The sequence below is a fragment of the Alligator mississippiensis genome, chromosome 2 (genome assembly GCF_030867095.1).
Source record: "Alligator mississippiensis isolate rAllMis1 chromosome 2, rAllMis1, whole genome shotgun sequence".
Lineage (NCBI taxonomy): Eukaryota > Metazoa > Chordata > Crocodylia > Alligatoridae > Alligator > Alligator mississippiensis.
The window spans coordinates 219,128,405-219,154,195 of NC_081825.1; the positions used below are offsets into that span (position 1 = coordinate 219,128,405).

The 25,791-nt window shown below is 44.9% G+C and overlaps 1 protein-coding gene across 1 annotated transcript in view; it reads left to right on the forward strand.

Annotated features, from left to right (window-relative positions):
• Positions 1-25,791, forward strand: part of PRR5L (proline rich 5 like) — a 60,655-nt gene that overhangs the window by 29,534 nt on the left and 5,330 nt on the right. Inside the window, exons 5-8 of the mRNA XM_006269610.4 lie at positions 11,675-11,732; positions 16,414-16,505; positions 19,642-19,782; positions 21,063-21,189. Of these exons, the coding sequence (XP_006269672.2) occupies positions 11,675-11,732; positions 16,414-16,505; positions 19,642-19,782; positions 21,063-21,189 (418 nt within the window). The remainder of the gene's footprint in view (positions 1-11,674; positions 11,733-16,413; positions 16,506-19,641; positions 19,783-21,062; positions 21,190-25,791) is intronic.

Consider the following 25,791-nt stretch of genomic DNA (forward strand, 5'->3'; position numbering starts at 1 on the left):
ACAGGCTGGGGAGTTCCCTTCTTGAAAGCACAGAGGCGGAAAGGGATCTTGGAGTCATTATTGACTCCAAGATGAACATGAGCCGCCAATGCCAGACTGCAGCCAGCAAGGCCAGCTATACCTTGTCATGCTTCCAAAGATGCATCTCAGGCCAGTTCAGAGAAGTGATACTCCCCCTCTATGCGACATTGGTCAGGCTGCAGTTGGAGTACTGTGTCCAGTACTGGGCGCCGCACTTTAAAAAGGATGTGGCCTGCCTTGAGAGAGTTCAGAGGAGGGCCACCCATTTGGTGAGAGGGCAGCAGGACAGGGCCTATGAGGAGAGACTGGGGGACCTGAACCTATTCAGCCTCGGCAAGAGGAGGCTGAGGGGGGACCTGGTGGCTGCCTACAAGCTCATCAGGGGACATCATCAGCAAATAGGTAGAACCTTTTTCTTCCCCTTCTCACCTGGGGTGACAAGGAACAATGGTAGTAAGCTGATGGAGAATAGGTTTAGGTTAGAGATCAGTAGGCAATATTTTATAGTTAGGGTGGCCAGAATCTGGAACCAATTTCCTAGGGAAGTGGTCCTTGCCCCTACCTTGGGCAAATTCAAAAACAGGTTAGATGATTACCTGTCTGGGGTCTTGTGAACCCAGCATTCATTCTTGCCTGTGGCAGGGGGTCAGGCTAGATGATCTGATCAGGTGCCTCCTGACCCTAGCTACTATGATACCTCTCTGGGGTCACCTAACTCCAGTTGTCTTCCTACCTAGAACCGGGGTGGGGGGAGCGGGGCGGGGAGTCTGTTTTGCACTGATACAGCTATAGTATACTGATGTAGCTGTACCAGTTCAAATGTGATGGCTTGTTTGCCATTGAAGTCCATGGGGTTAATTTTTTACAATGCTATTATAATACAGATATGGTGACAGCTCTAACTTTAGAACCAAGATTTCAAGTTTCATTCAGATTTGTTGCAAAGGTTGTTCCTAGTTGACCAAACTAGCAGCAATAAAGTGGGTATCTGTCCATTTAGGCTGCAGAGTCAAGAGTGGTTGACTATAATAATAGCCACGCCATTTCTTTGTGTCAGCAGGTATAGAAATTGGCATAGGCAACTGTCAGGGGGCATGGGGGCGGGGGCATGTGCCCCCCCTGACCAGACCGTCCATGCCACTGATGCCACCAGCTGTATCTGCGGGTGCTTGCCAGCTCCATCCCTGTCGACGATGCTGGCTTTTTGCATGCCTGCCCAGACTCAGGAGGCACCAGTCACCCATGGAAATTGGTGCATCTTAACCACAACAGCTCTATATGCTTTTATACGTAGGAGGACTTGTGGCCTTGATTGTCATGGCACCAGTGCAAAAAAGTGACTTAACAACATTCTTGTCAAAAATAAAGTCTTACTCTTGCATATTGTGTAGCAGGGGAGTAGGGGTTTTGTGGTTGAGGGAGTATGTGGTTGGTGTGTGTGTGTGTGTTGGGGGGGAGTGGGTATGGTAGGGGTAGGGTACGAGGGTGTGGGGGGGATGTTGGTATGGCATATATGTGTGGAGGGTGTGGGTGGGGTGTGTGTGTGGGTATGGTGAGGGTTGGGGTGTGCGGATGGGGTGTGGTGCATGTGGAGGGTTTTGTATGAGTGTGTGTGTAGATGTGGTGGGGATGGGGGGGGGTGTGGCTGGGGTGTGTGTGGCTGGGGTGTGGGTTGGGTGTGTGCATGTGGAGGGGCTTCTCCCTACCTGTTGTTTATGACATGGCTGAGCCCAGCCTCTCCTTAAGCAGAGGTGGGGACAAGGGATCAGCCCTGCCTGTCTGGCTTGCAGCATGCTTCAATGGGGCAGGAAAGCAGCTGCACCAGCAGGCAGCAAGGGAAGCCCTTAGGAGAGGGTAGGTGGGGGGAGCCAAGCCTAGCGCTGCTGGCTCACTTGGCTTCTATCCCAGACCTGCCTGGCAGGGCTGCAACTGAGCCTACGCTGACTCCTGCTCCTGCTGCTCCCACCCCACTTGGCTGTCCCATGCCACGGGGCTGCAGCCAAGCCCACGCTGGCCTCTACTGCTGCTCCTACCCTTCCTGCCTGTCCCATGCCTGCCCAGCAGGGCTTTGCGAGCAGCTGAGCTCCTTCACACCCCCCACCTTCATCTATGTGCCCCCTGACTCAGCCATTCACGAGCAGGACCAAAGCGAGCTGCCAGCAGAGCATGCCCCCTGTCCCACTCTCTTTAATGCCACAACTTTCCCTCTCTATGTGCTGCCCAGAGCTCTGGAGCTTGGGGGAGCCCAGCAGTTCCCCAGGTAGCTGCAGGAGCAGCCCTGCTTGGAAGCTATGCCCACTGGCCAGGGCTAGGGAGGCTGGGAGCACAGCACCTGCCACCCCAGACAGGGTGGGTGGAACTCAGCCTCATAAGGAGTGCAGCAGGAGCAGCTGCCAGCTGGGTCAAATACAATTAATGGCAGGTGGGTGCCTGCCTGCAGGCCAGATCTAATTGGATCTGGCCTGCAGGCCATATTTTTTCCACCCCTGCTGTAAGGGGATAAGTGAGATGTAGGCTATTATAAGAGGTCTTTCTCCCACTCTATACTGAAATACTGTATTAATGAAATTCAGCAATATGCACTTCTATGCTCTGAAAAGTTGACAGTACTTTTTATAGATCCCTAAACAAGAAACACGGAGGCACAGGAATGGGGAATACGGAAGACAGAAGGAAGACAGCTTTATTAATCTTTGAACTAACATTGCTGTTTTTCTTCAAATGCAAGACGCCATTTATTCTCCTTCCTCTTTTTTCCATAAGGACAGACCCGTTTTCTCCCAAGGTTCTTACGTGCAAGTGCATGCTTTTCTAGTAGCAAGTAGAACAACTCATTGAATCTACCAATGCTTCAAATGTTTAAGCTACTTTTATTATTTTACCGTCTTTTTACAGAATAGAGGCTCCCATTAGTAAGTGCTAAGATAACTTTTGAATCATATTTTCCAGAGTTAAGAGTACTGGCTCTTACATTATTTTGTAAAGAATTGTTCTAACCACTGAAGGTTAAGAACTTTTCCATGGAACAGACTTCACATTCAAAGACAAAGCTAACTTTGTGATTCACTTGAATTGGTTGCTCAGAAGTAATTTTATACCAGCGCTCTTGGAAATGACCAGTTCTAAATTTCAAGAATAGAACGAGCTACTGGGTTTCTTCATAATTCTCAGATTATTTTCATAGAATCTAGGAGGATTTTTATCTCTGTTACCAAAGCCCCAGGTCCTCCGTGTTAGTCTGTTTTGTAGTTAAATGGAAGTATAATACAGTAGATCTACACCCACTTCTATAAAGACCCCAATGGAAACTCAGGTGTTTGATTCTGAAGGAGGTATGTGTTACAAACCTGGTTCTTTAGCAATAGTAGCAGAGCAAGCCACAATGTTGACAGTGACTTATGAACATAAAAACTAAATACTGTAATTGGTATTCTGTATTCTACAGCTATGGATGTACTTCATGTTCTCTGTCACACTGAAGGCTTCAGATTATATTTCAGTTATAATCCCTCTAGCCCTTTTGGTTTTGAAGAAAATATGAACCTGCTGCAAATTGATATATCAATACCTTTTCTTTTTGAGTCTTCAGATAGCCTGAACTGATGGCTTTGCTGGGCAGCGGAAGGGAGGAACTCTCCCTACTCATGTCCAATGGGTAGTAATTTTGAAACCTAAAAATGAAAACATAAATGTTAACAATTTCACTGCTGATCATTTTAGTAGAAAGAGCTAGCCAGTAGTGTGCTTGTCACAACTGGCTCCTCCTGAGATGCAGAAACCCAAACAACTATTTATAGCTATATGTCATTAGTACAGAAACTGGGGTGTACTGACAACACTGAGCCAAAAATGCTGGTTACAGTCTTGGTATCAAGAACGGACACATGCTGTATGGTTTATAGTTTCATATTTAATTTAATGAAAATCTTAAGTTGCTTAAAATTCAGATGAAGCTGCTGCAAAGTTTCCAGTCTGTCACACTAGGGATACAGCAGCAGGGACCTTGCTCCAAATCTTAAGTTTAGTCTCCTGTGGTGTGTTGCAGGGTCTTGTGGATAACCAATGTACAGGATAATAAAGTGTCCATTAAAGTGTACAGGTCTCTAAGGAAAAAAGACAGGTGCAAAATGGAGCTGTTCAAAAAAGGAGGTCTTGTCCCCTCTTTCCCAGGCTCATGTATTGTAAAGGGAAAAAAATATTGTTGGCTTAAACTTTCTGTAGCTCTTAATCTGATGTTTCATCTCTTTTGTACCATACATCCAGCTAGATAAGTTAATACCACACAAAGCTAAAATCTTGAGGTGCTGAGTAAGAATACTAATAAACTATAAAGGCCCCGGATAGGTTTGTCCTAGTAACCAGCAGTAGAAGCAGAAGGTTCCCTATCCTATTTACAGTCTCTCCAACTATCTGTTTTCCTTCTGTGATCCCTTCCCAAGCAACGTTTGCCTTTGTAAAGCATTGCTAGTAGCAGAAATAGTCTTTTGTCCTGTGTTTTGCTTCTGTTCATGTTGCAAAATTTAGATTTCTATACTACTTTCCTTTACACGCTCTGTTTTGCCTATTACATTGAAGAAGGGAAGCGATTGTTTGGTTGTCTAGATGTGCATGTTCCAACCAGATAAAGATATAGCTGACCGTTATCTGACTAAATACTATGGCCGCTATTGGTTGGAGTAGTTAGGTCACTTAAAAAGGGAAGAATTCACCCTTTTCTCTAACTGAGTTCAGCTGTGTAGCTGCAGTGGCCTATAGGGGCAGATTGGTCTTTATTATTGCAGTTTTATGCGGGTTGGCCGGGATCCCAAGTTAATCCTGTTCGTGCAGATCCAGGTCCCCTCCATCTGGTACTTTTTGCAACTGAGTTCTTTTAAGGCTGCTTCCCCAGAGACTCTAGCAGCTGTCCAGGTCTGTTAAGGTAAAGAGTTTCAATAGGCAGATCAGTCCCAGTAAGCTGCATTTGGGATGTGAATCTAATAGAAGGCTTAATACTGCCTGGTGCAGATAAAAGTAAAGAGCGCTTATCGCCTTAACTCTGGCAGAAGGCTGGTTTGTGGGTTTGATGAATATACCATTGGGCTCTGGATTGTGGGTGGTGGTTACCACTAAAACTAAATGTGAAATTTCGTGACATGCAAGACCTGCCCAGTCATTTTACTCTTAACTGCAACTGTGTGGGCTAGAGTGTTGTCTAGTTTTCCTGTAGCTTTTGCAGACCTGAAAGATTGTGGTCTAGATTCTTACAGTGATGCCCCCTCAGAGAAGTGTATTTATTCTGCCCGGCACGCTTTCTTCTTTTACTCACATCTGTTACTTTCTCTCTCTGATTTCCTTGCATTAAATGAGCCCCTTTGAGATTGTTGGCATCTCTCTCCCGATTCTGAATGTGGTCTGCTTTATTGAGACACTATAAGCACCTATTTCCTGCCCTCCTCACCAGCCTAATTGCAGCTTTAAAGCATCTCCACAAGTAGGAAGGTGCCCAGCTCCAGCCTAGAACTGTTCGAAACCAGAAATCATCTTGCTGAAAAATCCTAGGCAAACACTTTTGAGTGGTGCTATTTTTGCTTTCTGTGAAAGTTCATGCATTTGTTAAAAGTTTGCTACAAAATCTGTAAAATCATATGCTTAGCACTGAATTTTGAAACCTGGTTTTGGTCAGAAATGGAGGTTTGGACTTCAGAAATTGTGAAATATTGCTTTTTTTTGTTCCTCCAGCAAAGAAACCAAGATTTTTGGGTTTGCTGTGAAAAAAAGATATTTGTATTTTGAACGGTTTTTGTTTTTAATGAATGTTTTGTGGCTATCTCAATCTGATTAATAGAAATAACCAGTATGTCTGGTGCTGAAAAGTATTTTTTTTTCTTCCTGAAATCATTCAAATGGCATGGTACATCGGAGGATGGCTGCTTCTTTCTTTGGTTAATTAGAAAATTCCTCCACATCTACCTACGTTTCAGGGATATGGGCATAGGCATGTCTATTTGACAAGATCTGAAACTGATTGTGGTGTCTAAAGATTCCCCTGACACTTTTTGTAAGACTCTGGGTGTTAAATGTTACATCCTAGCCAATTTCCAGCTTAGGCAGTGGCAATCTGCCAACTTAAAATTCCTTGTGCAGATACAATTGGAGAAGTTTGCTTCATTTCCCCTCACGGAAGGCGGAAAAAAACCCAACAAACAGCAACAAAAAAAAGTCTGTGTCCTGTTGCTAGGCGAAAGATGTTGTCACCTGCAGAGTGGCTGTTTTTTACACATTGGCACATGACTCACTTTTGGATCCTTTTTTATATAAATATCTTCCAAGCAGATCAGACAAGGCTTAATGGTAGAGATCTTATAAAAAAGAGCTCCCTCCACAGACATGATGGGTGCATCTACACATGCACTTTACTGCAGAGTTGACTAATTAGCTCTGCAGTAAAGTGTCACAGTCTAGATGTGAATCAGTATTAGGGCACAGTTAGTTAATTAACTCTGCAGTAGGATAGGATTGTCTGGGACAGTACTGTCTTATGGTAGAGCGTTAACATGTGCTGCAATGCACAAGTAAACTGTGAATGTGTTGGCTGAGGCATGAGGGTGCAATGGTGCAAGGGCTGCCAGGTGGCTAGCCCTGCACTGCAGCACTCTCGTGCCCCAGCCAGCCCCTCCACCACCTGATGCTGCGACCCAGAGCCCAGGACTGACCTCCCAGTGCCCCTACCAGTCCAGGGCTGCTCCCTCTCAGCTCAAATTGCCGTGGTCACGGGCACACACGTAAATACTGGGCTTGGGAGCAGTTTTCTCTGGTGCAAACTGTGCCAGAGTTTATTGCTCTGAGTTAATTGCTTGTGTAGATGCACCCGATATGGAGGAAAACACATGGTGCCCAGCTGATCTTTCTTGAGAAGAAAAACCTGCTTAACTCTCTAAGTGCTTGGGACAGGTAAACTCAAGGCCTTGTTCTTTTCCAGTCAGTCTCCTCTTTCCACAATGAAGTCATAATGCCATATTTGTCCTCCATCACTACAGCCATAACAGCCGGTGGCATCCTAACTGCAGGGTTAAGACCTCACTGTGGGGATGAGGAGAAAGCTTCTTGGGAAGGGGAATTATCTCTGACCCTAGCACACAATCCTGCTGTAGTAGCAAAGGGACATTAGAAGCCAGCTAAGTTCCCTTTCATATAAAACGATGTCCTTCAAGCGATGTCCCTAGGTATAAGTCTTTATTTGGTCATGCTTGTAACTGTATTAGATTGCTTTTTCCCCAGGCTATGTCCTGCTATATTGCCTGTACTAACCAGGTAAAAAGCAGGATCAAGTTGTGTAATGTAGCAGTCTGTTGCAAACCTTCACTTCACTCTGTGTTTATTAGGTTGTATGGATTTGTCAGCAAACTACAGAGTATTAGATTCATAATGCAAATATACCTGGCTGAGTGCACGATCTGGAGAAGGGAGTGCTTGGAAAGGCTTTTTTGTATCTTTCGGCAGTGAAGACCTAAGCAATAGACAATTTTACCATATTCTGCTAAACAAGTCCAAACTGAATTTTGCATCCCAACAAGCCAACACGTTGTCTCCAAGGTCATGTCCTCCTGCTAGGGAAACTTGGTAAAAATGTAACAACACAATGATAGTGTCCTTCCTAGAAGAGAAAATTTGAACAGCTTTCCCTGCAGCTGCTAATGTTCATCTCTACTGATTCTTAACAACAGAGCAAGGCAAAAAATTGAATTATTTTTCCATGGAAATCTCTGTTGTTGTTGTTGTTGTTGAAAAAAAGAAGCAGAAAGCAAGTACTTCTAATGAAAATTTCAGCCTAGTTGGACAGAAAGTTTTGGGTTTTCAAAAACAGCTTTAGGAAGATTTTTAACAGATTCTGGTTAGCAATCTTGCTTGTTACAGTACGAATGGGTGCAGACTGTCATTTCAGCACGACGTTATCTGATTGCTCAAAGCACATCTGGTTGTTCCAGTGCTTAAAAATACATTTGTCATGAGTTTCTCCTAATGTTGCCAACTTTGGTGTGAACCGGAGGTGTAGAGAGGGTAAAGAATATCATTAGCGTTGAGAAAGTCAAATACTCTTAAGCTGAAAGCTATGAACCACCGGAGGCATAAGAACCACGGTTCTGCTAGCTATAGAATTGTTTTCTCGTATCAGCATTTGGAACTTTTTAACTAACGTTAACGACAGTCATTTGTGCTTCATTTGCAAATAGATGAAAAATTCAATTGCAGAAACTCCTTAGGGCTCCATTCCTCACATACTTGCCCCTATGTATATCGACAATTTCAGGTCCCTGAAACAAACCAGCAGAACTACCCTGGTCAGTTTTGATGCATATGTTACAGTTCACACCAGGAGGGGACTAGGTAGCAAAGGCTGGTCCACGGAAACTATTTTGAGTGTACACTAGCAAAAGCCAAACCTTAGGCCAATGCTTCTCAACCTTTTCCTCAGCATGACCCCATTTCCTCAGCATGGCCTCTGACTCCCAACCCACAGCCTCCCACCCCCTAGATGCCCTTGGCTGTCCACCTACAGGCCCCTGACCCTGCCAGTGCTCTGCTCTGTGGGCGACATGGCTGGAAGAGAGCCCATGGGTGGGGGCAGATGTGGGCTGCCCACTGCAGGCTCGGGGCTCCCTGCCTTGCTGGCCTCCCCATGGAGGCCTCTACGGCCCAGCAGGTGGGACCTGGTGTGGGAGGGCAGCGAGGCTTGGTGTTGCCGCCATGAGCCCCACAGCAGCTGTGCCACCAGGGTGAGGCACCCCCTGCAGTGGCAGCGGAGGTGACAGTGGAAAGTTGCACCCGCCGCTGCTACTGGGTGAGCAGGGGGTGCCTCACCATGGCAGTGCGGCCAGTGTGAGGCTCCCAGCAGTGGTATTGAGCCTTCCTGCTCCGCTCTGCTGTGGAGGCCCTGGGGGGAGGGCAGCAGGGTGGGGACCACCAAGCCTGCAACAGACATCTCACATTCACCTCTGCCTTGTGCACAAATCTGGGGGGCACATGCCCCCCCCAGTGTCTCCCCAGGAGAGCATGCAGCAGCGGGGAGCCAGCCCCCCGATGCCCCCAGATGAGCCTCCCATGGCTCCATCCTGCTCCCCTAGCCTGGCCTCACATTCCCGCCCTGGCCTCAGGTCCCATACCCAGCCCCAGCGCTGCCCCACTCCCTTCCTCCTTCCTTCACCATGGGGACCTCAATTTTGTCCCCCAACTATAGACTTACCTGGAAGGAGCTGCCGGAGCTGCTCTTCATGCTTCCTGGCTGCCACGTGCATGTGTGTGTGTGCGCACATGCATGTGGCACCCCCCTGCCTGATCACTCTTCTCCTGCTCTTCCCAGCCCCAAGCAGCGCCTTGCAGACTGGAACTCTGCCATCCTTCAAGGGGAAGCCTACCATTTTCTGCTGTTTTCTCCTTTAAAAGAGAAAATCTGTGATTGTCTTTGTGACCCCATTTTTTTACCGTTACAACCCCAAATGGGATTGCAACCCCAGGACTGGGAACCATTGCCTTAGAGACTACTACTGTGTTATTAATAATAAAGTATGAGGGCTGTATACACTCCACCTGTGTTCCCATTTGGATGTGCATTAAAGCATTTGTCCATAGATCATGTCTGTAAAGTAAACTGCATTAACTGGACCTGTATCTAAAAATGATTCTTCTAACATGCTTTTCCTGGCATATATATATTTTGGAGGTGAATTCTGTCTTGATTTGTATCCCATACAGCCTCATTGCCTTGAGAACATTTGATCCTTTATTTGGGGGCAAATTCCTGTTGCATGGAGTGGTTTGAGGCCTTCTCATATGCAAGTTATGAGCTGTTGGCTCTTTCAGTGGCTCATTGTTTCAGTCTGAAATGTTGACAAAGATGTCAAGGGGGAAATGTGACTTTTTCATCAGGAGCAAAAGTAGCTGCTTGCTGTACTGAATTAAAAAAAAAAAAAGATTTGCCTAGTGGAGCACTTCACGCTATTGCTACTTTGAGAGCATTGTGAAGAATAAATTCTACCCCCCTACCCCCCGCCTGTCTAGGCTAGTGCACACAGACATTGCCTTATTAATAAGACATGCAGATCTTTCTTCACACCCTCAGTCTCCATCTGTTTTGCTGAAGACTTGTGGAACTTATTTTATTAACAACATTACAAAAATGACCCCCTCCTTCCCCCATGTTTCCCTAGACTAGGGCTGTCCAACTTCCAAGTGGTCAGGGGCTGTACACACTGTGGGCTGCACTAGCATTCACTCTACTACACCACACATCTGTGTCAGTACCCCTCCCACTGCTGCATCATGTGCCCATGTGGGCACCCCTCCCCACTGCTGTACCACATGCCCTCCCATGCTTTGCAGTGCTATGCCACCCCTTGGGGCAGGGACAGGAAGAGGAAGGAGGAGTCTGGAGCCCCCAGCTGTTGTTATAGTGAGAGCAGTGGTTGAGCAGGAACTCATGGGTTTCAACTTAACTCCTCAAGGGCTATCCTGCCCTAGACTTAAATATAGGACTTTGTTCTGCAAGCCTATGTCTTACTGTAGAAGCAGGGCACAAAGGAAAGAGTCACAAAGCAACAGATGTGATCAGCAGTACCACAGTCCTTTATTGTTTTTTTTTGTTCTTGGCTTTGGAGGATGCAGAGACATGCTGTTCTCTTCCTAGCTTGAGCTGATTCATGCTGTAACCTTTTGCTACCCTCATGATCCAGCGCACCCTATTAGATAACTGCAAGAGCATTTCAGGCATCCGGAGTGACGGTGTGGATCTGAGTATGTGGTAGGAAGGCCATTGGCTCCAGCTGGTGTGAGGACTGTCTCAGTGGTAGAATATTGTGCACTGGACATTAAGACTGGTTAAAGAAGAATTGGGGACGAAGGTTGTGACCTCTGCACAGTTATCTGTACCAGGTTGCAGGGATGTTATGCCATTTAGAAAAGAACAAATAAAGCAGTGAGCGACACAATTTCATCATGAAAAACATGTCCCTGAGTATTCAGGGCTGCTCTGATATTGCAGCGTTTCCAAAGAGCCCAAAAAACAGCATGTAATGGCTGTGGCGGGGCCCAGCTTTTCTGAAGTGCTAACAGTTAGTTATAGTTCTCTGCTATTTCCATCTGAGATGGTCAGGGCATTTCAGAATAACTAATTTTTCTTTCCCCCAATAGCACTAAGAGATAGATAAGTATTATAAATCCCTTTTTACAAATGGGGAACCTAGACAATGTAGAGACATATGGGTGAGATGTACAAAGATATTTAGATGCCTGAAGATGTATGTAGGTACTTGTATGCCTTCATAAATCTAGCCTTTAGTGATTTATTTTTCTTACAGAAGACTTCTCTTTGACTCCTAGTCTTGCAGCCGAAATCCAAAATCATTCTTCCTCCTAATATGGTAAAGTGTGATAGTGTTATAAACGTTATGATTTTTTTCTACACCTGTTCTGTTGCACAGAAATATCTGCGGTTGACAAGCGAGTTGGCCTGTGTGAGCTTTATTATGTGACCCACTCAGATGGCAGCATTGGGAGGCTATGACTAATTTTTAGGTTCCTGCATGTAAAGTAAATACCATGCATAACCATGCATGGTCTTGAATGTTTATTTTAAGTCTTGGAAAAGGCAAATGCATGTCTCTTTCTTCTCTCTTGGCAGAACCAGCTCCTTGCGAAGGGATTGCTGTTTATAGAGGAGAAGGTTAAACTGTGTGAAGGCAAGTACAGAGAGACTGCTTTGGTCCTGATGGGCCCTTGTGAGTCACCCTTTGATGTTTGGACAGCTGAGAGGCATGTCTTGTGGGGAAAAAAATACCATCTCCAAAGTACTTATGTGGCTGGAAGATTTAAAATCCTATCTGGACAGGGTGTCCATGCTCCCCCTTGGGAGTGAGGTTGCAGTGAAGCATTTACATTGCTTGGCAGATGTCAGACTATGTTGAATCAGAGGTACATCCAAGACTCTCCCATTAGTCCTTTTCTTCACCAGGGTTCAAATATCTTTCTGAAATGCAGTTTTAAACCCAATTACTAAAGCTCTTTGATGTTGGTACTTCTTTCAGACAGAGTACTAAGCCTCTCAGGCTCTTGCCTAATACCTTGAGATGGTTTGAAACTATTTGTTGTAAGGCAAAGGGTTGTGATATCTCTGACCGTAACTTTGGTGCCAGTGATTTTGTGTCCTTTCTTTTGAATGCTTAACTACTAGGCACTGTGCAAATGTAGAGGAATGTGTGTTGCACCTGGATGAAGATGAAAATTCAGTGGAGACTGATATTTCCATATGCGAGGAGCAGGTGGCTCTGTTAGCTGCTGGCACTAGTTCCTAATCAGGACTGTGGCATCTAGATGTCTGGTGGGGGAAGGGCAGTGGCAGAGCAACCATCGGGGTTGGTCTGTGGTGATAAGTCATGTTTATTATAGGTTTGCTCAATCAGACTGGCATGGACAGCTCTCCTTTTTGAAAACTAGACTGCCACTTGCCAGTCAGAGGGCACAAAACTGGATCACGAGTCAGCCTCCCCACTAACCCTCTCTATATAGGTTATTAAATACCAATGAATTCACATACTCTCACATCACTGTTGGTACTTCTCTTTTAAGCTGATTTCTCAGCTTGACAAGGAACTCGTGGGACTTGAGCAGTTGCAATCCAGTGCATGAGCTACAGCATCAGTTGCCCCCTTCCCAGGGTCTGGTGTGCTTCATAAGAGGCAGTCAGTTAAGCGTCCTTAATGTACTGCTTGCCTCTTTGAGATGAAGAGATGGGACGGGATGGGAGGGAAGGAATGGAATATGCAGAGTATGGTTATGGACATACGAACAATTTTGAATAGGGCTGGGGATTTATTGCTCTATGGTTACTGTCAATGTGTCTGGTCTTATCCTATTGTAAGTGAAAGCTAAACTGCAGCAGCTTAGCCCTATTTCTTTCAGGACTAAGCTGTCCTGGTTTCACTTACCACTGTGTAACAGCAGACACCTGGATATGTCTCCAACCCCTTTGAATTTGTGATAATGTTTTTGTTTGCCCAGGCTTTGTCATTGAGAGCTAAACTGCTTCCCTTTCCCATGGGATAAAATTATGTACATGGACAGCTATCACCCCCCACCTTCTTTTTCTCCTCGCATTAAATTGTTCATATGACTATACCGTAAAGCTAAATGTGAAATTCTGTTCAGTGTCCTAAAAAAGGGTATTTATTTTAGCTACCAGTTCCTCAACAAACATTGATCAGTTAACAAACAAACCAACCAACCAAATCCTAATGCCTCCATGTAAAGCTGTTGCAATTTGTGATTCAGATTTAAAAAGCTAAGCTCCAGTCTGTCACACATTCATGAGTTACCCAATTTCATGTACAAGTAAAGATGCAGCTTGTGGCTGCTGGAATTACTTGGGAAGAGTGATGGTTTCTTCTGTTCTAGTTTAATAGCAACCCCCCCTACCTAACGATGCAAATATGCTCCCTTATATGGCCTGTGTTTGAAATAGTATTGTAGACATGGTACATAACGATCTCTGTGCTGCAGTTAGGACTCAGATCATTTATGGATTTTTTTTCTTCTTTTCTTCCCATAGATTATTTTTTTTAAATGGATATATCTTTTATAAAACTATCCAAATTCTTATTTCAGGGAATCTGGCTTCTTGTCACTGCTTGTGCACACTTCACTGTAAGTTTTGATTCCACAAAGGGACCTCTTGGATCAGTTTGGAGATGATGAAGTAATGCCTGTGCTATGGATACGGCACCATTATTAGTTCAGTGCATGTGTTCTGTAATCAGAACTTCCAGTTTTACTTTGTTTTCCTAGATACAGTCTTAAAAACTTTCCATTTAATTTCTGTGGGATTTATGACCTCTAAAACAAATACACCATTTCCCTCTCTTGTGAGAGAAAGTATTCTGGAGCATTTAATTCTAGCCCCCCCACACAGCAAGAGCATAGTTATAGGGAGTGGGTGTGAGGGAGGGGGAAATGCTGAAACTCAACCACATACATTTCCATCCTTCTCTTTTCACTCAGTAGCCAGTGCTGCTAAATATGTCACTGGCTCAGAGGCAGATGGGCGGGTAGGCTATATCCCTTTCACTGTGGTTAAAAAACAGATTAAGACTCGATTCCATAAACCCTACCTCACAATCTTGTTGAAGTCAATAGGGCCTTTACTCTTTATGGCTGTGTCCAAGATGAGCACAGCCATGCACATTCAGGTGTTTCCCATGCTGCTGCCTTTCACTGTGGTCTGGGGGAGTGGAGATTCAGGGGTCAAAAAAACCTGTGCAGTAAAAAAGCAGGGCAGCTCATGCGGGGACAGTGCAGACCACCCAAAACTGGAGCCTGGCTGGCCAGAGCCACACTCTAGCTGTCGGGCAGGGTCCAAGCTGCAGGAGCGACATGGCTGTAGCTTCCCTGGCCCCCAGGACCTGGGATAAGGCTCCTGGGACCAGCAACTGTGCTGGTCCCAGCCTCCTGTACCCCACCCAGGGTAACTTAACGGATGCCAGATGGCGCATGGCGTGGGCTTTCCCTGGAGACAACTAGCAGTGGCACAAGGTGTCCCACTGCTGGTTGTCCCTGGGGAACCAAATATCCATGCTCATCTGGATGTGGCCTTTAAATCCTGTTTGCAGAATTGTTAGACTGGTGTAGTTTCTCTTCTGTAAGTCTCGTTTCGCAAGGGCGCTGTGCTACAGGAGTGCCAGGGGAACAATCTGTGGGAAACATAAAAGCACAAACAGACGCTTTGTAAAACTTCCCTTTATTTGTGAAAACATTTGGGTGCTAATAGGCAACACTCCAAGGAAATGCAGCTTATATTAAAGTCTCTGTACCATGAACTGATACTGCTGCTACATACAGGCTTAAGGTTGAGCTTCCAAAGCTGCCAAAGAGAATGGGACACTGGGTATTCAAATCCTCTAAACCAGTGGTGCTGAATGCTTGGCCTGTGGGCCAGATCTGGCCCATAGAGCCATGTAATCTGGCCTGTAGGGCTACCCCCAGGTCCGAATATTTGGCAGCAGGGGAGCAGTGACACCATTAATTGCAGCTCCCATGTTGCACATAGTCCACCATAAAGCCATATGTCCACATAGCACTGTAGCTTGGCCGTGCAGGGCAAGGCAGGGCTGATCTTGGCATGTGAGGCTAGGGCAAGGCAGCATGAGCCCTAATTGGGGTGTGCAGGGGCAGCATGGGCTCCGATCTTGCACATAGGGCCCAATCCAGCCCACAGACAGACTACCTGGCTTGGAGGGCCAAAAGATTTAGTGCCACTGCCCTAAGTTAGCAATCAGCATCAGCAATGTTTTCCAGCAGCATGCCCCAGCTCAGGTCTGAGACAAGCCAGCACTAGGATCTGGCTGCTGCTGCTGCTTCTTTTTGCTGCCCAGCCATGGCAGGATGTGGGCAAAGCCCCCTACTGCTGACTACTGCTGAGGCCCCAGCTCTGCAGGTTGGATCCAATGCCTTGGTGGACTGGATCTGGCCTGTGAGCTGTAGGCTGTCGACTCTTACCCTAAGTAGCTTGGAGATCACAGCTTAAGTATTTGGAAAGATAAGCAGTTCTGTAAATTCTGTATTCTCATAACTGAACCCCCCCAAACCCTACACTACTACATTCACCAACTGTATGATTGCTAATGTATCACCTTATGGCCCCTGGTGGTCAAGTTACATTCTTGTGAGGAGGTTTCTAGATTGCATGGCTTTCAGTCTGTAGTTTTAATGATCCAATATTAGGGGCTTTTGTTGTGTCCAGATTGATACAACTGAACAAGTTTCACTTGGAAATCTGAGTTGCCGGGTGTCTGATGAAAAACTCTGGTAGAAGAGAAATTCTCACGTGTATGGCTTTCTAGTTTGCCACACATCCATGGACGTTTATGTGCACAAGGGGTCTGTGACTTATGGCTCCATGTTTGGGACAGCAAAAATATCAGAACTAATGTTCTTCAAAGAGCCACCCGTACAGCACAGTCTTCCTGACTCAGCCTCTGCAAAACATACAGTAGTGGCTGGCTCCTGCTGGTTCTTCCCAGCTGCTGCAGTAGGACCATAACGGGACATTAGCTTCTGGTTATTAGATGCAAAACTGAAAAGTTCTTTGCCTGTGAATCTAGACCCTAAGTCTAAGGAGATACTTCGGCCTCTTACTGTAAATGACCTGTTTAATATTTGGGGCAGAACTGCTCTTAGGACTGTGAACATCTCAGCAGTTTCTGACTGGCTTTTCACTGGCTTTTGTCCCTGTCATTCAAAGAAAAATTTAGCTGAAGCTAGCTGTTTTGGAGTTTGAGCCTAACAGGACTTACTTGGAAGGACAAAGAGCCTGGAGACATTAACCTGGCGGCTAAAAGGATTTTCTCTGTCCAAATTCCTGACATTTAGGTGAAGATCGCATTGATCTCCTCTCTCAGATCTGGGATCACTTCTTCACCGAGACCCTTCCTACGCTCCAAGCAATATTCTACCCAGTTCAGGTAAACCGGTTTAACATACAACCTGAGGGCAGGGAGAAGAGGTAATGTAACAAAATGTAAAGAATTTCACTTTAACCAAAAGACGCATTTTTTTGGAACTTCTTGAACGTTTTCCAATTTCTCATGATTGGAGAAAAGTGCTAAATATGTTCATTCAGAGTTTCTCAGTTGAATTTCTGATGCTAAAAACTAAGCTAAACGAATTTATATGCACTTCTGAAGAATGATCCATTTTTAAACTCAGCTGCTGAGTACTTGTAAATAGGTCTAAAGTGGCATCATTGGTTTCTCCCTATCTACGTGGCCCCTTACTAATAAAACATCTGAGGTGCCAAGGAAGATTTGTCAAGGTCCCATCTCCAAATTAAAAGCAGTGGAAGTTACATACCTTCATTTGTTCCTTTGATAATGCTTTCCTGGATTTACTAGACTCTGGATTTACCCTAATGCCAACCAGCCTTTGGTGACCAGCCACTGAAGTTGCAGAGTCAGTGAAGTGCCAAAGGCAGAGCCCCTGGTGGAGCCAGAGGCACCCCAGTGGCTGAGAAATCAACAGGTCTTATCAAATGAAACAGAAGTCAAGACACTGTGGTCTACCCCAGGGTACCTATTTTATAACAGTCAACACTGTATGGACTACTTGTATGAGAAGGCCATTTAGTCCAAGCCACAATTTGAAATTTTAAAAATCTAACTGGCACAGACATTGCCTTAGCTGCAGTAGGGGAAGAGAGGAAAATCTAGTATAACCCTTCCTTTTTGGCTTGTAGCCAGAGATGGTCTTTCCAGGAGCAGATACTTTTGCCTTTTTTTCTTTTATCACTTGAAAGTCAGCAGGTAAGACTTGAAGGCTGCCCTTTCCTGTTATCCTATTAAAGCTGGCATTTCCTAAAAGGGCTAAGGATTTGTATAAAGAAACCTTTCTGATGTATTTGTTTTTATTTTTTCCTTGCTGCAGATGCTAGAAGGTATGTGCACATGTGTGGGAGAGGAGACTGGGGGGGAAAAGGGACTAGGGTGGAGCTAGGGGAAAGTATGCAACAGAGAGGTCTGCACTTTTTCTGTTGTGCTTAATTTGGGGACCTGGAGTTGCCTACCCTAACAGGGTAAGGATATGTCTGTCCACTGAAGACTTTAGTGTAGTGTAGAGATACCTTGGTTCCCTGAGCAGTGACATTTACTGACCCTAAGGGCTTTGGCATCCTACCAACAGAATGGGTTTCTTTCTCTAGAGAGAAATTGAGCCAAAGTCTCCGCAGTGCTGTGTGGCTTCTTAAAATAAGATGTTATTGTTGATTAAAATATTGACATCCTTTTCTAAATTTATTTACAGACTTTCCTTTGGTGTTTGTTTGGAGCACTAATATCTGAGCTGCTCATAAAAGATCCTACAGGCTAAGGAAGTCATTTCTCTGGAAGTCTCTTCCAGAGAAATGGAAGGGCCAGGTCCTTTAGGTGTCTAACTGCCTTTGAAAATGGTGAAATCTAAGCACCTAAGTACCTTTAGCAATCTGGGCCTAAGTGATCTGCCCAGGGTCACACAAAAAAAAACTGTGGCAGAGCTGGAAACTGAATCCTGATCAGCTGTATCCCACTCCAGTGCCTTTCTTACACAAATAAACTGTACTTGTCCCCGTATCTGGCAGTACATTGATGATTGGACTGCAAATTTTCCTCAACACAGTTGCTTCATACCGGTCTGCAGGAGCTGCCTTTTGTTGTTGTGAGGGTTCAGTCAGTTTTGATACATCACTAGGCTGTGATTTCCTTGCCTCTGTGGGGACATAATTATGGCTTCTGTGATATGAACTTAAACCACCCGGAGACCTAACTTTCCCATATAGATGAGAACAGTTTAAAGAGGTCATTGCCTTCCACTGAGATACTAAGGTCAAAGTGACTGCTGTACTAGGCATGGGCAGAAAAAGAAGGCATCACCTTTCTTCCCTGGTATCTTGTGGTGCTTTTACTTTAAATAGAGGTATTAAACTGCTTAAATGAAATAAATAGGAAAAGTGTCCTGTTACTGCAAAAATACGATTCAGTCCTTTGCCAGGGTGTTGAGAGCAGCACATTTCCAAATAAACACTCTGATGTTTTAAGAGAGCAAAGCAGTTGTTTAATGGCCAAGCCAAACTTGATGCCATCGGCTATAGGTCTTATTTGAATATTGATGTAATTGCTAATTGCAGCATTAAACCCATTATGAATTAATGATTAACTGGCATTTATTCCCACCAGTCAGATTTGCTTCGCTGGGTGTGTGATGGAGGTTGTAAAATGATCCCACAGCAGAACATAGAGCAGAGGTTAACTTGCAGTAGAGAGCTGGGGAGTCTCCACATAAGACAGGACAAGGGAGAGGGGGAAAAATGTCAGCAGTTAAACCTTTGCTGCAGCTGATTTGATGGTGCAGGAGATTAGCAGCTGTGTCAGGCCTAGCTCAGGCTAACCATAACATCAGTGTTGGATTAGGTTAACTTGTTGTGTAAGAGCTGTGCTGTGAAATATTTTGACATCTTGATGATGCACATGAAAAAGGTTTAACAACTCATTAATGCAAAAAAAAAAGAATATTGGGAAGAAAAAAATATTTATATTGGAAAACCAAAGCCTCTGCTTTCTTCATCCTGATAGACAGAGTTGGATGGGATGCTCTGGCCAAACTGAAGAGATAACCAAGTAATTAATTAAATTGTGTTTTCATTGGCAATTTCCAAAGTTAAAAGTTGAATTAAATATGAGATCTGACACAGATCAGAAATAGGCATAGTTCAGGTGCACCATATGCAAAGTTACCCCACACAACTGAGTGGCAGCACAACTGCTTTAGCAGCCCTTGGCTTCACATTGCCCACCCTAACTGCAACCATCGCACCTCTTGCTGAGATTGTGGCTCACTTTTGCTTGACTCCCACTAGATTTGGATTGAAGCCAGAGCTCCGAGGGTTTGCCACTTAGATCAGAAATAGGGTAAAGCAGTGATACTCAGATATGCTGTTGAGGAGCACTAGAAATTCCCTAATGAGTGCTCCACCATTACAGCAACTTGCAAGATAGGGTGCCCATGTGTGTGTACTTGTGCTATGTACATACTGTGCATATGTTTTCCAATATGTTTTTTGTTTTTTTTCAGGGTCAGGAATTGACCATCCGCCAAATTGCCCTTCTTGGTTTCAGAGACTTGGTCCTGTTAAAAGTGAAGTTGGAAGAAATTCTTCCCCTGGTCCAGACAAAGATCCCACCTTCCATTGTCCAGATGCTGCTAATTCTACAGGTGGGGAAAAGCCTTTTTTCTTTCTTTCAAAGACACCACATAAGCACACGACTACCTAATTCATATTGTCCCTGGATAGAGGGCAAAGAGTTGAGGAGGTGAGGAGGGAGTTGTATGTGTTCACTTGGGGAAGTTTCATATGAAAATAGAGCTAAACTGAACATTAAACATTGTGGCTTGAATTTTCCTGAGCAGAGAGAAGGGTGGGTCTAAACTATCCTTCTGGGTTTAATCTTGGCATGTTTTCCTTGGTATGTGAGCTCCACAGCCATGAGTTATCTCAGTGCTTTTGTTTCACTTAACCAGTCATCATCTTCTAGCATCCCTAAATGCTCTCATTTCTCATACTTGGAATGTCATATGCCAGGTCATCTGTTTCAACAGCTTTATAGTGACAGGGATGGTTTGCCTCAGAGGAGTTCATGGAATCAGATGAACACTGGCTACTAATACAGTCTCTAATACAGATTGCCTCAACTAAGAAGGGAGTTCAGTTGGGGCCCAGCTTTGTGAGGGTACAAACACCTCTGGCAGTAGACAAGGGTTTGTCAATCTTTCAAGGACATTTCCCAAGCAGCACAGACTTTTGAAGGGGACCACCCTCCAAATCTAGACCTCAAGGGGACAGAGAAGTAGTTTCCAAGTGTTATCTATACAGTGAGTCCCCTGTAGTTCAGTGGTAGAATCCTTGCCTACCCAACAGGAGACCTGGGTTCAATTCCCAGACACTTATACAACTACAGCCATGGAGGCACCAAACATCTGGACCCAGTCTGGTCTTTAGATTCTGTTTCAGTGGCCTAAAGGGAGGGTGGAAGGTCTGGGCAGCCTCCACTCCTCCAAAAAATTCTGCCCAGGCATATGCATCAAAGGTCTGGGTGGCCCTCATGCATACACCATGATCCAAGCATTCAATGAAGCATATTAGCTCTTGTATCATCTGAAATGCAAACCATGGAAAAGATCTATATTCCAGACCTTTGTCTAGCCCTAGACCCTTCTGGTTTTTATTTCCCCACATTTTAGTTTCCATGGATTTTGATTTTCCTTTCTGAAGGAAGGCAGTGTGGAAAGTGGCGAAGCTTGCGTTCTGCAGATGAATTCTTAGTTTTCTAACCATTGCTATTGGTAGTGTTGGAGTTATGTTGTAGCCATTTCCTGGTCCAGGTCCAGGAAATATTCCCTTACACATCCCTTCTAGTTCTTTTGGCTTCCATAAATATAAAAATATATGATTTGAAACTGTAAGTGAAATGTTTGCTTTAATGCTTGAATTTCAGAGTGTCCATGAACCTACGGGTCCCAGTGAGGGCTACATGCAGCTGGAGGAGCTGGTTAAGCAGGTGGTCTCGCCATACCTGGGTTTGTGTGAGGATCACAGCTTCCCTGGTAGCACCTGTGCGCTTGGTAAGACCCACTGCGCTGAAGTTGTTGCAGCTGTTGCTCAGACACCTCCACTGGTTAATGCAATGTAATGGAACATAATGTCAGACAAGGAAATGTGAACTGGCAATGAGTTTCCTGGTGTTTTTTCTCAAGGACTACATTACATTACTCATACAGAGACTTCCTTCCTTGATCATAATTGTTGAGGGAAGCTACATCTCTGCTTATAGATCAATAGGATTTAGACTCATATGACTCAGCTTGTTACACAGGCCACCACACTTTGTGTGACTCTAGGAGATGCTCTGTTACAGGCAAAACCCCTTGAACCAGAAAGCTGCCTTATTTTAGGAACTTAATAAAAAGTCAGGGAAAGCAGGAGACCAGTCTTATGCAAGATGGTTATGTATCCTGGCTGTACCATAAATTCATTATGTGGCCTCTGGGCAAGTTATTTCTGAGGCATTTTATTCTTTCTTAATAAAGTACAGCTATTGGTCAAATAAAGTACTTAATATTTGCTGTGGAAGTGCTAAGAACTACTCGCTCTCCAAAATCAAAATTGACATAATTGTTGTACCTGTTTCATAGAATGATAGAAATTAAGGGCTGGAAGGGACCTCGAAAGATCGAGTCCAACTCCGCCTCGCTGGGCAGGAATACTGCTGAGATTGAATGATCCCAGCAAGGTGTCTGTCTAGTCTCCTCTTGAAGACTTCCACAGTTGGGGACTGCACCACCTTTTTGGGAAGTCTATTCCAGATGCTGGTCACCCTTACCATAAAGAAGTTTTTTCTTACATCCAACCTGAAACCCTCCTCTAACAGTTTATGGCCATTGCTCCTTGTCCTCCCCTGGGGTGCCCTAGCGAGCAGTTTTTCTCCCAGCTCCCAATATTCACCATTAACATACTTATAGATGGCCATCAAGTTCCCCTTCAGTCTTCTCTTTCCCAGGCTGAACAGTCCCAGATCCCTTAGTTTTTTCTTATAAGGTTTGTCTTCCAGGCCCTTAATCATTCTTGTGGCTCTTCTCTGGACCCTTTCAAGATTCTCCACATCTTGAACTGGACACAGCACTCCAAATGGGGTTTCACTATGCTGAGTAGAGAGGAAGTATCACTTCCTTAGCCCTGCTTGTGACACATTGGCTAATGCATCCCAGTATGCTATTAGCTTTTTTGACTACACCGTCGCACTGGTGCCTCATGTTCATCCTATGATCAACAATAACCGTGAGGTCCCTTTCAACCATTGTGCTAGCCAGGACATCTTCTCCTAACCTGTATTCATGCTGCAAGTTACTTATTCCCAGATGAAGCACTCTGCATTTATCCTTATTGAACTGCATCTGATTCTGCTCTGCCCACCTTTCAGCTTATCCAGGTCCACTTGGATCTGCGTCCTATCCCCTAGAGTGACTGCTTTTCCCTATAACTTAGTATCATCTGCTAACTTGGCCAGCATGCTTTCCACATCCTCATCTAAATCATTGATAAAGATGTTGAACAGCACTGGGCCAAGAACCGAACCCTGTGGGACACCACTGGCCACCTCCCACTAAAACGATACAGACCCATCCACTAACACTTTGGGGAAGAGAAGAGTGAGGGGGGAGTTGGTGACCGTTTTTAAGTAGTATGTAAGGGGTGAATATTGGGAGCTGGGGGAAAAACTGTTCACTAGGGTGCTCCAGGGGAGGACAAGGAGCAATCTGTGTGACTAGAAGTGGTTAGTCTGCACATCTGAGTGCAAACCTGACTGCTCCTCCCACGTGATAAACCCATGCACCTTGCTCCACAGTGAGACAGTCAGGTCAACCCCAACAAGTTTGCGTGTTTGGCCATTTATGGGAGTACACATGCTACTGAAAGTATTTGAAACAGTCAACAGAGCCTTGGAAAATTCTGGGCCATACTGTTCTCTGCAAACCAAACAAAGAGTTAGTGTCAAAAAACCATTGCATACAGTCTGGCCTTGTAAAGTTTTATGGGATTTAAACTTATTGCATTTGATTTGATTTAGCTACTGTTTATTTGTGTGTGTTTTTTCCCATGTGGCTGTTAGCCCCAGCCCTTCTCTTTATCGAGCACGAGGAAAGAGGGAAGAAGGGACAACTTCTGTTTGCATTACACAATGCTGGCAACAGAGCAGAACTTTTCCCCAGATAGCGTTGGCATTTCAAAAGCACATGCATATTTTGCAAAACTCCTTTTCTAATCTGCAAGCTTCTCTGTCTGTCTGTCTCTGGTTCTGGGAAATCTAAGAGATGTACAGAATAATAAAGGGACCCTGCTGCATTTCACTTTTGTAGTATGGCACCATGTTGTTGTCCTTTGACCAGTGACTTGATCATTATCAGGACCTCTCCCTCTAGTGCTGGTTGCTCAGAATTATATAATATAGGAGGAGAAATGGGATTCCCTTCTTTGCTATGGATAAAGAACGGACTTTAGCCTGCAGGGTTGTCAGCTAGCCACATTACTCCACCTTAAACTTGGTTTAAAAGGAGAAAGGAATATAATGGGAACGTAGATGAAGGGGAGGCTGAAGAGTGAGTATCAGGGACATTAGAAGGAGTGGAGTATTAGAATGCCTAAGGTGGCATTTTGCAAAGCCAACTTGGGGTGCTCAGTAAGAAACCCTAATCACAGGCTGAGAAGGGACTATGGCCTTTATTATTATGCACTATTTTACTTCTACCCTCTCTCACAGCAGCATGCCATTGTGAATGAGGCTGGGTCTTGGCCATGGCATTAAAGATGTTCAAGATTAGCCTTCACAGTTTTTCAAGCTCCCTCTTTCTCTACAACACTCTCATCTTCTCTACCAGCATCCTTCCTGTTTTTAACTCTGCCCCATGTAAATCAGCCACAGCCTGCTCCAGGAAAAGGCAGTATGCTGGTGACACCCAGCTGTCTCAGAAACCAAATGTTTTAGCTATAAATGGGGAAGGAGATACTTCCTCCACACCTTCCCTGCTCCCCAGCTAGAACTGCATGCCTGCCTCAACAGGCAGAGAGCGTATTTGACACGAGCTTTGCTGTTGATCTGTGTTTGCATACAAGGGTCCCCCTCAACATTTTTCTATTTATGTTCCTATTTCAGTTTTAACAAACCATGGTTGATCTAAAATCCTAGCTAAACTATTCACAATAGTTTCCTGAGGGCTGCATCTTGTGTGGCTGCTGGGAGGATACAAGATGCAGCCTGGTTTTTGGTTTGAATCGTTTCCTATAAATCCATGAGTAATGCTGTCCATATTCAGAGCCAGCATTCCCTTTGCTTTCCGCACTGCAAGCTGGCTGTGGTGGATTTCCGTCCAGGAGTATCTTGGCTTTAAGCTCTTGGCTGTAACCTCAGCTGACTGGGTTTCAGAAATGGAGAACCCAGGACAACTTTCTTCTCCAGAGGCCTATCTGGGGAAGATTTCTAAATGAGAAAAGAGTTGATTGACTGTGGTGTCCCATGTGGCAGAGCATCTCTGTTTTTACATATGCACTTCTCATATTCTCCCCTCTAAGGATCAGAAGGAAGGTCTCTTGCCCCTGCCTCTCCGCATGATGGACTTGAAGATTTATGGGTACATCCCAGTTGGCACTGGTTTATAGCATATGGATTTGAGCCTGGCAGTGGCACATTGCATGATGTCTACAGGGAGAACCAAGTATAATAGGCAGAAGAGCTCCAGTCATTCCTGCTGGTGAAAAAATACTGTATTTAATGGATCTTTGTTTTGCTCTAGTTTAGCAAATCCTGAAGCTGAAAGCCACGTGTGTTCTTCAGCCTGGCCAAGGACAGATCAGATACTCCAGTTAATGGCTCCCAAACTCCCTTCCCTCTGTTTTTAGTACTTTCTTCTACCAAAGGACCACATGTCATCTGCTCAGATGAGATTGTTTCTCTCTCTCTCATTCATAGCTGTAATTTGCTGCCAAACATGTACTGATACAAGCAGGGCAAAGAATTATTCTAGCCTCTTTCAGTGTAGCAGAAATCTGGAGCTGATTCCTTTCTGGTTGGTGCTACAGTGTGATCCCATCTATTCGTTTATGAAAAGGATTGTATAGACTGCTTGCTGTGATAGCAGGAGAGTGGATCCAGTGACCCAGAAGATCAATTCTAATCCTTTCTTCCTAGCTAGCTAAGGCACTTGTATCGTACCATCACCCCAGTGTCTGACCACTTCATAGAGCTTCTCTGTACGCCTGCAGCAGCCAGTCCCTGAGAGGACAGAACTGTACACATCTGTCCATGCCTGACTTGAACACCAGAACTGGAAGTTCATCAGTGAGGTGGCTCTATGCCACTGTCCATTCTGCCTCTTAGGCATTTAACTCCCTCCCTTTTTTTCCCTGCATATCACTCTTGGCTAATTTAGGCAGCTTTGTATTGAGCTGGTTTCCCATTCTTTAGTTGCTGAATTGTTACCATATATTCTGTGATGAACTTAGACACCTGCCAGGGGCTCAGGGTTACTTGGGGCTGTCAGGAGCCTAGGGGATAGTGTTGCAGTACTGTGCATGTTGAAGAAGCTAGCCATGAGTGACTCCCTCAAGGTCACAAAGGACGGCAAAGGCACAGTGGAGAATCAAACCAGTGTTTCCTAGGGGTTAAACTAGTG